Genomic DNA, 13706 nt, shown 5'->3' with positions numbered 1-13706 from the left:
ATATCTTGAATAAAAAGATGAACAATTAACACTGACTTAAACAGAGACAGTGATACAATAACAGTAAAGAAAGTAGATTAGATTAGTTGATATATATCAGCTGGATTTTGAATACTTACTTGAGTTGCTTACTCGTCAAGCAAAGTAAGTTTTTATTACCCGAATTTACTAGTTCCTCCTGAACTTTTATTATCCACTTACTTGAGTTGCCTACTCCTCAAGCAAAAGTAAGTTGGATTGAATGCTTACTTGAGTTGCTTATTGCTATCCGTATTATCTAGTTACTCAAGCAGATTAGAATTTTTATTTATCCGCTTACTTGAGTTGCTTAGTCCTCAAGCAAAGTTTTTACCATCAATCCTACTTCCTTTAGAATTCACAATCCTACTTCCTCTAGAATTCACAATCCTACTTCCTCTAGAATTCACACTCGACCCAAATTGCCTCACCGCTTTTTCAAAGCTATATATAGAAAGAGAGCACACCACACAAAAAGGTATATTACGCAAATAGTTAGACAAAGAAAGAAAAAAAGGAAAAGGAGAGAGAAAGAGAGGATTCAGAATGGCTTTGGACTACTACAGCGTTCTGAACGTGAAGAGGAAAGCCAGCGACGATGAAGTGAAGAGGGCGTACAAAAGGCAGGCGTTGATATGGCATCCAGACAAGAACCCGGCCAGCAAACAATCTGAGGCCGAGAGGAAGTTCAAGCAGATCTCCGAGGCCTACGAAGTGCTCGGTGACCCTCGCAAGCGTCTGATCTATGATGTGGAAGCAATCAAGTCCGTCCAATTTCCTCCTCCACGTCCATCGTCTACCTGTGCCCCAGCTGCTGCTTCAAGATGCCATCAGAAACACCACAATCGGCAGCAGCATCCGGATATTGTCAAGTTACGTGTTTTTGGTGAAGAAGGTTTCTGGGTACGCGTACACCCTACCAATTGTAATTGAGGTTTTTCTCTTTCTTGATTTTGACCATTTAGACTTGTGAGGGATACCTACCTACGTGTTGCCGGTACTCTTTTTCCTTATTTGAGGTTTTCCCACTTAGGGTTTTTTTTCTTAGTAAGGTTTTAATGAGGCCGGTGGTATTCCCTTGAGGTCTTTTGGTCGGTTTGTCCTTCTTGGACTCGATTTCAGTTGTACTTGACTGACTTTGTATTGTATTTGATTTAAGGGAGGGGTGCCAACCTAGTTGGTCTCCTGTATATGCAAAATTCATCTTCTTATTCTTTTTCTTGTTATTATTCTTTTTCTTATTCTTATTATTTTTATGCTTGTTTAATACGTAGAGTTTATCTTATATTTGCTTAATCATTATCCTTCAACTGTTATATTAGAATAATATAATATATGTTAATAATTAATGACTTTAGAAGAAAGTGGGATCATGGCAATTATCTACAAGATTTAGTCTTAGATCATAACATTGGAACGAAATAACCACAAATAACCATAAATGTTAAAATAGCATAAATTTTTTAAAAATTACTATCAAAAGAAACAATTTAAAGTAATACTACATCACCAATCTTATAATACTTAAAATTAAGCATTAATATTCTTTTGTTTACTCAAAATCTTATAGCACAAAGAGATCTCAAACCCATTACCGCCGCTAAGATATCCGTGTACCTAAAACACATATCATGTGTTCAAATGTATAAAACCATCCAAAACAATGAAAAAGAATGATAAAATAGAAAGAAGGCTAAAAAATATTCGAAACTCTATCTAAAAAACTAAAGGATTGATAAATATGCTACAGTAGAGGAAGAAATTATCTACTAATTTAAAGTCTTGATCAATCTCATTCCTATTCCGTCATATTTGGCAGTCCACACCAAATTCAATACATACCTTTGTCCCAAAAATAAACCAATTCATTCAGGTTTCAAGCAAAGAATTAATAAGGCATTACTTCCACTAATTTTGCTTGCTATTTTTTGTTTTTAATTGTATAGTTCTATTCTGAGCCAAATTTATTGGGGCCTTCTGGAACTCCCATTGAACCGTCAAGCCCATGAATAATATTGTTCCTTAAAAAAATCATGATAACCATGGTTAATATACATTGTTTCAGCAAGGCAAACTTTTAACTTGTGTGTAATTTTTTAAAGAGGGAAAAAAATAATAAAAAAACCACCCAGAGCGTAGGGTAACTATGTTTCTTTTTTCAATTATTTATAAATAACTAGACCAAGTAAGTTTTTTGTTTTTATTAATTTATGATTTATAAACTAAATCATGATATGTTTTGTTTAGTTTATACTTTAAATTTTGTATAATTTGATGCAAAAATAAATCTGATCATATGACAAATAGTAGAAATATGTTTTTTGATTTGGGTACGTAACAGAAAAAAATTATGTTAATTAAATTATATAGAGATTTTTGAAATTTGAAAATACAGGAAGTTAGATCTGAATCATTTGATGCAAAATTAGTATTAAAAAAAAAATCATTTGATGAAAATTTTTTTTAAAAAAAATGTAGAATTGCAAATCAAAAATATATATATATATATATATATATATTTTAATTCAGAACCACAAAATGAAATAAATTCCCGAAGATGCTACATGTATTTGTAATTCAGAACCACAGAGAGAGAGAGAGAGAGAGAGAGAGAGAGAGAGAGAGAGAGAGAGAGAGAGAGAGAGAGAGAGAGAGAGAGAGAGAGAGAGAAGAGGAAAGAAAAAAAAATTAAAAAAATGAAAAAATCCTAATCTGGTAACTTCCATTTTCCAAATCTTTTTCCAGCTCCCAAACATTTTCCCCATTTATTTTTTATTTTTTAATGATTAATTTTAAAAATTAATATTATATAATTTTAGATCATGTTACTATTATTCGTGAATAATAATAATAATAACCCAATTTGATATTGTTATGAGTAATGCAATTATTTAAATAAGTGGGGACATCTCTATCATGAATCATAATAATAACTGTATATCTAATGTATTTTGAAAAATGTAATTATTTAAGGAAATCTCATTAGAGCTATAAATAATGCAAGTTAATCTATCTTGAACAACGCAATTGTTTTTAAAAAAATAGGTGAATAAAAAAAATTAATAAATTTAATAATATAATTATTTACAAAAAATAGATGAATAGTATAAATCAATTTATTTAAATAAAATTATTTTTTAAAAAAATTCATAATATGGTACAATTGTCCACTAAACAATGTACAATATTAATACAATACAATATAATGAAACAAAATATAACATAATTAATACAGTATAATCTTATGTACTAAATTACCTTTAAAGCATATATATCATTATGACTCGTTTTCCTACCAGATTTATTATAAAACACATGCACACCATTGGCATCAAAGATGTGCTCTATAAATTACATGTAAGTCTTCATTGTCAATGATGTACACGCCTTTTATAACAAACTTTCTGTTTTTTAATAAATTTAAGCTTTTTAAAAGTCTTGTATTTAACATATTATTGAAGTTGTAAATAATAATAATAATAATAATAATAATAATTTTATATTGTTGAAGAACAAACACATAGAGATATATTTACCAAATAGGTAAATAGAAGTTATTATCTTAAAGACAGTTTCTAATTGCAATGCAAAAATGACCTTACACAGTTTTTAAAAACTTATATTGCTATAATCTCCTTGTTAATTTTTTTTAAAAAAATTTTAGCTGTCAAAATAAATTATCTGGAACATTGGAACTTCCTCTAGAGCAATACTATGGGTATCAATTTTCTTTTCCTAACTGCTAACTTGGATGACCATGTTGGATGGATCATTCTTTATTTTTCGTGATTTCGTTTAGGAACAAATCAGAAAGTAATTATAGGAGTTAAAATGGTGTCTAAAGATGAAGTTGGTTATATAGAATCTAGAAAATAGGGAAGCTTTAGGAAGAGCAAAGAAGCTATTGGATCAAGTTTTGAGGTTTTATCTTCTTCTAGTATTAATATCAACGGCTCTTATCGGATTGTCAAAATTCTTTTTTGAAGAAACTACAAAAATTATAAAAGTTAAAAAATATATATATAAAATAAAAAAAGAAAGAGCGGCACCAATGAAGTACACCAATATATCTGCTAGTTTCAGATGTTTGAAGCTGTGAGTGTTTTGTAAGGTGAAAAAACCATTGATGATATTTGGAAGCCCGCCTCCACATAGATTCTTTGCCAAAACTGTTTCAAATCTCCACATGAAGCGAAAAAGGATGACGGGTAAAAGGAAATGAAGGGATAGAACTCAACACCCTACACATAGCAACCCAAAATGACGTATGGGCTCTTCAGCTAATTACAAGGAGGATTTGATGAATCTAGAAAATGATCACCCAAATCAGTCATCTCCAGAGAACTCTTCCACCCCAACATGAGACTTCAATAACAATATAGAATAAACGGTTTTCATTGCAAGAGAGCCAGCTACCCCTTCCCCTAGCCTCAAATTAAAAGATCTAGCAAGGAATGCAGGGAGACTCAGCGCTATACCACACACAGTGGTTGAAAGGGACAATACAATGCAAAAGGCAGTGGACAGAGGGACAGTGCTTCCAGAACAGGTAATGGCTGAGGAGGCGGGCCTTAACATGCCTCCCCCCCCCCCCCCCCCCCAAAAAAAAAAAAAAAAAGAGCCATAAGCCTCATCTCTTGGATTTGCCGAGGAATCGGAAGTGCCTCGGCAGTGCGACGACTCAAAAACCTTGTTAGAAAGACTTCACCGCTTAGTCTCTTTCTCATTGAGACAAAATCCAATGAAACCCGAATGAAGAAAATCACGAAAAAAACTACCGTTTGATAATATTTGTGTTGTTGAAGCTAGGAACAACGTGTTGTGTATAAATCTGAACGGATAATTGGAGTCCAATACATCATAGATAACGGGTTGAGGTGCAACAGTTGGTTTTATTATTGACTGGCCCAGAGAACCCTCAGTAGACATTTCTAGACTGATCTTTTAGAGGTTGTTAAATCAGGAAGTGAAATTTGGATGTGTATGGGAGACTTTAATGACATTGTGTGTCGGGAGGAAAAAACTGGAGGTCGGAGAGTTTCAAGTAGCTTCTACCTTCGTAACTTTATTTTCGAGTCAGGAGCTATTGATATTGGGTTTAGTGGGTATTCTTACACCTGGTGTAATAAGCGTGCTGGTATTGCAAATATTCGGGAAAGGATCGATAGAGTTTTGGTAAGTGTGGACTGGAGAATTCGTTTTAATCAGGCAGGGGTTCTACATTTACCCCCTGAGGGCTCAGATCATCTGCCGATGCAATTATCTTTAAAGCAGGAACAATGCATACCCTCTAAACCCTTCCGATTCTTAGAAGCATGGACTCGTGATCCTTCTTGCTAGAAAATAATCAATGACGCTTAGCTGAATGGATTTCAAAGGGAGCCGAGAATCCCTGTGCACATTCGAATAGCCAAAACAGCAAAATCTCTTAAAAGGTGGAATAAGGATACTTTCACGGATTCTATCAAATAGAATCAAAGCTCTGGAGGAACAATTAGCTCTGGAAGCTCATCTCTTCCCATCAGAAGACAATCTTAGACTCCAATAGCGACTACAATCCGAAATTGACGAATGGTGTCTGCCATTGGAATTAGTCTTGAGGCAAAAGTCAATGGAAGTTTGGCATAAAGAAGGGGCTAGAAATTCCAAATTTTTTCATGCCTCAACGATCTCCAAAAGGAAAAGAAATCTTCTTATTGCACTAAAGGATGATCAGGGAATGTGGATGCAGACCAGAGAAGAGATTGGAAATTATCTAGTCTCAAAGTTTGAGGAGCTATACCAAGTAGAAGAGCAGAGCTTTTGTGATTGCCTCGAGGATTTCATTCAAAGAGACATTTCAGCGGAGGAAAACACCATTATGGATAGGATCCATTCGGATGAGGAAATTATTAACATAGTCAAGAGCATGCATCCCATCAAAGCCTCCGGGCCAGATGGGATGCCTGCTATTTTCTTTCAACGATATTGAGGAACAGTCAGAGCAGACATCGTCACCATGGTACAAAACGCATTCAGGTCAGCCCTTGTTCCCAGGTTTATCAATAAAACTTTATTGGCGGTTATTCCTAAGGTTCACCAAGTTGCCGCTTTCAATCATTTAAGACCAATCAACCTCTACAATACTGTCTAAAAAATCCTTTCTACGTTAATTGTGAATTGATTAAGCCCTATGTTGGATAAAATAATCTCCCCCTGCCAATCAGCCTTTATCCCAGGTAGATGGATCGATGAGAACTCAATCTTAGTCAATGAAATCCTTCACACAATGAGGAGAAAGAGAAGTGGTAATGGCCTGGTTGGCATTAAGGTAGATATGATGAGAGCATATGATAGAGTTGACTGGGGATTCCTTTCGAGGCTGCTAGCTCATTTCGGATTTTCCAGCAAAATTAATGATCTGGTAATGGGTTGCATTTCAGTCCATTCAGTTGATCTGATTCTTAATGGAAGTGTCTATAGAAAGATCTGTTAGAGTTGGGCCTAGGCCCACAAGTGTGAATGATTTGGGTCTTCGGTTGTTGAGTTTTGTTATAATATATATTTTTTTATTATCTAAATCAAATAATATTTTTGATAATAGTAGGAGAGAGTTTTACGGGAGAATAACTCCTTGGGGAGAGTTTGAAGGTTACACGAACTGCAACGTTCTTTTCAATTTTAATTTTTGGAAGGAAATATAGAAAGAAAAAAAAAATAGTGGTAAAGTGAAGGTACACAGAGAGTTCGAAGAGAAAAGCTTCAGAGGTGCTAAATCTGAAAGCTTTTGCAGCCGTTGTATCCTGGGAGACGTTCGCTACAAAACTCCTACACCGGTGGGCGTAAAACGTCTTAAGGACACTGTGGTATCACACAGGCCTCGGTCAACCTTTCTAGAAAGTAGATCAATTTCAAGGACCTACATGTTCTAAAATGCTTTATTTATTTTGTATTTATTTTTATTTATTTTGTATTAAATTGTCCACATATATTTACATATATTCATCTATGATATTTTCCCAACAATCTTAAGACGTTTTAATAATTTTTATATATGTAAATATAATGTGGAAATTTAAGTTGTTTATTATATTATTATTTGCTGTGTATATATTGCATTTGCTTATATATATATATATATATATATATATATTGATTAAATATTTCCATGTGTGTTTCACTGTTGAAACAAGAGAAAGAAAAAAAAAATTTATTGAACTCGTGGGTATAAAAATTTATGGGTAATTATTAATTTTTTGTTTTTGATCAAAAATCTTTCCAAAATTGAATTGCCCATAAATTTTTAAACCTTTTGGTGTATTTTTGGTAATTTTTTGGCCACTGGAACAGTGGAAAAGACAAGGAAAATTGTTCCTGGGTCGTATGACCCGTTTACCAGAGAAACCAGATCAAAACGACCCGGTTGAAGGTTGAAGAAGAAAAGAAATAAGGTTTGGGTTGTATCTGAAAGGCTGGGTCGGTTTTTCTAATTTTATTGGGTCAGGCCCAGTTCTAAAGCCCAGACCAGGTTAGAACAGGCTATTGTTCAACCCAGGACCCAGGCCCGATTGAGATCAAGGCCTAAGAGAACCGGTCCAATGGCAAATGGGCTTGCCACGTGTAGCCAAAGCAATGAGCCATGTGTCGCCCAACGGGTGGAACACGTGTCGACCTGACACAGATGACACGTGTCTCCTTCTCGGACGGCCACGTTTCATGCTCTGGACAGTCCATGTCAGGACCCGTCCAGAATTCCTTCCCCGGAACCCTAGACAGCCCTGATCCCAGGGAAACCCTACCGAACCCTCCAACGGAAAATCCGACAGAGCCTCCCCTAAGGGATTTACTTACCACAATTTACCTGCACTGAAAACACACTTCTAAAATTATCCCCTTATTCCTCCCACAGTACTACAAATCGATTCCACAAATTGCAGCACTTAAAAAAAATAAATACAGTAATCCAGTGCAAAATAAATACAACAAGAGTGAAAGAAATATTACAACTGCAATAAAAGAATAACAGGGTACTGCCGAACTAAAACAGCGAGGAAGATCAAGTCCGCTCCGAGTGAACACCGACAACCTGGTACCTAGAGGAACGGAATTTAAGAGTGTGAGATGCTAATCATCTCAGTGAGCGACCCTACTACTATACCATATAATATCACAGTAATAAGTATAAATAATAATTATTTGGAAATAATATTTTCTCTCAAAACCCTTACAATTCTCTCAGTTGGAAAGGTTCCCCTTTTAAAACAATTTCACAAAACCCTTTATCCATATTCCCCGAAAACCAAGACATCAATTAAATACCAGAAGCGGTAACAATTATATTTTTAATTCCAATTCAGTTTCCAAACATTTTATTTTTAAAACACAGTTCTGAAAATCATTTGATGCACCCACTATATACCAGTGGCGCCAACAGTACCCAGCGTCCCAAGGTACCGCCAGACAGGAGGTTATAGAGAGAAACCGGCATACGGTCGCGTGGCGTCCCACAGCGCCGCTGCTAACCTGGTGTCCCGGCCAAAGGGGGGTGGCCGCCCTCTCCGATGGCATCCACAGGACACCCTCATAATATCAACCGCGCGCTACTCACACCCACCTGCGCGCTAATCACATCACCTGCGCGCTAATCACACCCACCTGCGCGCTAATCACAACCGTGTGCACACTAACCATATCACATATACCATATCACATAATCAGAACACCAGTACGTGCACGGTGCATCTAAAAATCATAAAATCCACAATTTAAATTATAAAACAAATTTCACATTTTTCATAAACATAGCGGGCATAATCCATCCGCTTGAACCGGAAAATTCTCCACAATTTCCTTATAATTAATACCATAAATCCCATGATTTTCAAATCCACCAACTCCCAAATCCATCAATTCAAATATCCACATTTTTTCCAAGCATAAATAATTCTCAAAATCTCATAATCAAATCTCATAATATTTCATGGACATATTTTATAAAAATTGAAATCACCAACATAACCAAATATTTTCCTTGAAATATTTGAAATTCAAATCGTGCCCAATTTACCATTAAAACCACACCAATTTCAAAATCCTCAAAACCATAAAATAATTCCACACGGCATAAATTTGTAGAATTCGCATTTTCTTAAATCCAATAAATTCATAAATAATTCTACAATAAATCCAATAAATATTTGGCACATAGAAATTAAATTCCAAATATTTAATTCACACATAATATATTCATCAATTAAATTCCCCAAAATTAATTTGAAGGTGGGTCACTCACCTGGAGCACGCAATTAACCCATGATCCACTACGGGATCAATTCTACGACTCACCGGTGCTCCTAGAACAAAATTCACAGACAGTCAAATAAATTAATATTTTATTCGGGTAAATAATACCCGGTACCCGGGGGGTCAAAACACAAACGATAACTAAAATTTACGAATCATATACCGAATCGAAGCTCGAGTGATGCTAATCACAGATCCGGTCTTAATTTCCGATGATCGTACCCAACGGGGTCGGAATTTTATCGGGAAGCTTTTCGGGTTTCGGCTCCGCAATTCTCCCAAACCGTCGCGAATTGGTGGAAACGGAAGTCGGATTTGGGTTCAGGAGGTCGAACACTGCGGACTGGAGCTGGCCGGAATTTTCGGGGTACTCGCCGGAACAGTAATTTCCGGCGGGCCGCCACGTCACCGGCAACCGTCGCCGGAACAGTAATTTCCGACGGTGGCCGTTTGCTGTGAAATTTTGCAGATTTGTAGATCGTGAGGAGAGCAATCCAACGGGACCGACGGTGAGCAAAACGGAGGTCGGACGGCGGAGAAATCACCGTTTGAAGATTTTCGACCCCTCGCCGGAAAACGCTCCGATCCCGGCGCGTCGGTGGTCCGATGGCCGTGCTTTTTGGTGGGTAGGCCGGACTTGAGGAGAGGATCAAGGCTGTCAGGCGCGTGTGGCCGGAAAATGGCCGGAACAGTGCCGATTCGCGGTGGCCGGCGGTGGAGGGGAAAAATCGCCGCCAAACTTCGGACGTCCGATCCGGGCGCGTCCGGCGGCCGTTCGCAGTGAAATTTGGAGGTTTTGCCGGAAATGAGGTGGGCAATCTGGCTGGCCGGCGCGTGTACAGTAACTAGGCCGGAAAAACGTGAAAATGACCGGCGGCCGGCGGGTCCTCTCTCTCTCTTTCTCTCTCCTCTCTCTCTTTCTCTCTCTTCTCTCTCTTTCTCTCTCTTCCCCGAGAGTTTTTCAAAATTAAAACCCTGCGTGACACTGTTCATTCCACGTGGACCACTCAGAAGCTGACACGTGGCATTTCACTGTTCACGACCCAAAAACATTAAAATAATACGGTATCCGGTAAACTTCAAACGTCCATAACTTTTTAACCACATATCCGATTTAAGCGTGCCGCTAGTCTATGAACTCGTATCGACGAGTACTTTACAACCATACAAGAGTCAACTCACAATTACATCACAAGAAAAAGTCAACTCCCGGCACCTTTTAGACAGTTTACACTTCAACTTGTTTTGCCCATAACTTTCAAACCGTAGCTCCGTTTTCGACGTGCTACTAGTCTACGAACTCAGGGCGTCGTGCACTTCGCCACGGTACCCTAGTCAACTCAAAATTCTCACCAAGTCAAAAAGTCAACTTTTGACCCCTTCGGTCAACGGTCAACGGTCAACCTCGGTCAACGTGCACGGATTCCGGTGCGATTTGGGACGGGGTGTTACAGTCCACGTGTCGACCTGCCACAGGTGACACGTGTCTGTCTCTAGTATCGACATGTGTCGTAAATAGTGCCAACAGGATCGCCAGGCGGCATGGCGCCACGTCAGCATGGTGATGACGTGGGGGTGACACGTCACCAGGATGATCACGTGGCGGAGCACCACATCAGCGGTCTGATGACGTGGCATGGTGCCGCGTCTGCCGAGTGCTGATGTGGCATGGTGCCACATCAGCACTGTGATTATGTGGCGGTGCCATGTCAGCTGCATGATGATGTGGCATGGTGCCACATCAGCCCTAGTTGCCATGTGGCAACAGCCATGCATGCCACGTCAACAAGGTGACACGTGGCATGAATAGTGTTTTGGGTGTATATAGTAATTTTTTGTGGTATATTCAGAAACCCTAAAAATCACTTTTTTGTGTGTTTTCCTTATGGAAATTGCGTATAATTAGTTTGTTAATATAGAAAATAACAACTAATTGATTTCTGTTTTGTGATATTACAGAAATGGCAAGTGGAGACAACAGGACTATACCCACTCAGACTTCTGGAATTCAGATGCCTCCTTTTGCTAGTCATGCAGAGAAACCTGAGAAGTTTAATGGAGCAAACTTCAAAAGGTGGCAGCAGAAGATACTATTTTATTTGACCACCCTGGGACTTGTGCGGTACTTGACTGAAGATGCGCCACCCAGTAATGAAGAGAGTGATAAGGAGACTCTCATGGCGGTAGATGCATGGAATAATTCCGATTACTTATGTCGGAATTATGTCCTGAATGGCCTGTCTGATACCCTGTATGGTGTATACTGTGGCACGAAATTAGCAAAGGAGCTATGGGAAACACTGGACAGAAAGTATAAGACCGAGAATGCGGGTTCAGGAAAGTTTATTACAGGCCGATTCTTGGACTACATGATGGTGGATGCAAAGCCAATAATGAATCAAGTACATGAGTTGCAAGTGCTGATTCAGGAAATGCTTGCTGAAGGGATGATAATGAATGAAGCATTGCAAGTGGCTTGTATAATTGAGAAACTATCTCCGAGTTGGAGTGACTTCAGGAATTATCTGAAGCACAAGAGAAAGGAAGTGGATATGGAGTCTCTTATTAGCAAGCTTCGTATAGAAGATGACAACAGGAAGTCTAATAAGAGAACTTAGAAGGCCGTGTTGAAGGGTAATGTTGTGGAGCATGGTCAAGGCTCCAAAAATAAGAAGCAAATTGGAAAAGCTTCTAAGCTAGGGCTAAAAGGAGGAATCTCCAAGAAGGCCAAATTTCAAGGTAGGTGTTTCAACTGTGACAAGATGGGTCACAGAGCTACTGAATGTAGGTTGCCAAAAAGAAAAAGGAACCAGGCACAAGTGATGGAAGACATCACTAAAGAGGTTGACGATATTGACCTAAGTATTGTGATATTTGAGGTGAACTTGGTAGGATCTAATCCTAAAGAGTGGTGGATAGATACTGGTGCGACCCACCACGTGTGTTCGGATAGGAGTATGCTCACTTCCTTCGAACCAAAGAAGAATGGAGAGAAGCTATTGATGGGTAACTCCACTACCTTAGAAATCCAAAGTGAGGGCAAAGTAATCCTGAAGATGACCTCGGGGAAAGAGCCGACTTTGAATAATGTATTGTATGTTTCAGACATTCGCAAGAATCTGGTATCTGGATCGCTGCTGAGCAAACATGGTTTTCGCTTAGTGTTTGAGTCAGACAAGGTTATTTTGTCTAAATTTGGGATGTTTGTGGGAAAGGGCTATGTAGTCAATGGTTTATTTAAACTGAATGTAATGACTGTAAAGCCTAAAGAAATGAATAAAGCTAGTAGTTCTTCTATTTACTTGCTTGAGTGTTTCATTTTATGGCATGATAGACTAGGACATGTTAATTTTAATTCTCTGCGGAGATTGATTAACTTAAATCATATTCCCACATTTGAAATTGATTCCAATCATAAGTGTGAAACTTGTGTGGAAGCAAAATTAACGAGGTCATCATATCAAACAATTGATAGAAATAACAAACCTTTGGATTTAATACATAGTGATATATGTGATTTAAAATTCGCACCAACTAGAGATGGTAATAAGTATTTTATCACCTTTATTGATGATAGCATGAAATACTGCTATGTATATTTGCTTAAAAGTAAGGATGAGGCTATAGAGAAATTTATTCTCTATAAAACGGAAGTTGAGAATCAACTCAACAGGAAAGTTAAAGTGATGAAGTGATCGTGGTGGAGAGTATGTAACTCCTTTCGGAGAGTATTGTGCTCAACATGGCATAATACATGAAGTTACTCCACCATATTCGCCACAATCAAATGGTGTGGCTGAACGGAAAAATAGAACCTTGAAAGAAATGATGAATGCAATGTTGATAAGTTCTGGAGTACCTCAGAACTTATGGGGGGAAGCTATTTTGTCGGCAAATGACCTTTTAAATAAGGTGCCCCGGAAAGATAAGGTAAAGACACCTTATGAGGTATGGAAGGAAAGACAACCCTCCTACAAATATTTACGAGTGTGGGGGTGTCTAGCTAAAGTAGTTGTACCTACACCTAAGAAGGTGAAGATAGGTCCCAAAACTGTTGATTGCATCTTCATAGGATATGCACAGAATAGTAGTGTATATCGGTTTCTCGTGTATAGGTCAAAAATTTCTGATATACACAAGAACACAATAATGGAATCGAGAAATGCATCATTTTTTGAACACATTTTTCCATATAAAATGGAAGAAGGACCAAGTACATCTAAACGAACTTATGATACTATGGATGATGATAATCATGATAGTGATCAAGAACAAGAAACTGAGGTTGAGCTTAGATGTAGCAAGAGAGTAAGAACGAAAAATTCCTACGGTCTGGATTTTCTTACTTATATGCTAGAAAGTAAACCTCAAAACTTCCAAGAAACTATAAATACTCTTGAAGGGAA

The 13706-nt window shown here is 37.8% G+C and overlaps 1 protein-coding gene across 1 annotated transcript; it reads left to right on the top strand.

The window, feature by feature from the left end:
• Nucleotides 1-305: 305 nt before the first annotated feature.
• On the top strand, nucleotides 306-1193 carry LOC132800627 (uncharacterized). The gene has a single exon (XM_060814785.1). It carries the CDS (start codon nucleotides 565-567, stop codon nucleotides 949-951), a length of 387 nt encoding a protein of 128 aa, XP_060670768.1. The 5' UTR covers nucleotides 306-564; the 3' UTR covers nucleotides 952-1193.
• The last annotated feature ends 12513 nt before the right edge of the window (nucleotides 1194-13706 follow it).

The sequence above is a fragment of the Ziziphus jujuba genome, chromosome 2, assembly GCF_031755915.1.
Source record: "Ziziphus jujuba cultivar Dongzao chromosome 2, ASM3175591v1".
NCBI lineage: Eukaryota > Viridiplantae > Streptophyta > Magnoliopsida > Rosales > Rhamnaceae > Ziziphus > Ziziphus jujuba.
Note: the sequence above shows the minus strand (reverse complement) of the source record. Positions and strands in the feature narration are given on the sequence as shown.

What these genes read in the sequence shown, in the direction of transcription:
- LOC132800627 (XM_060814785.1), top strand. Translation starts at nt 565, where the DNA reads ATGGCTTTGGACTACTACAGCGTTCTGAACGTGAAGAGGAAAGCCAGC.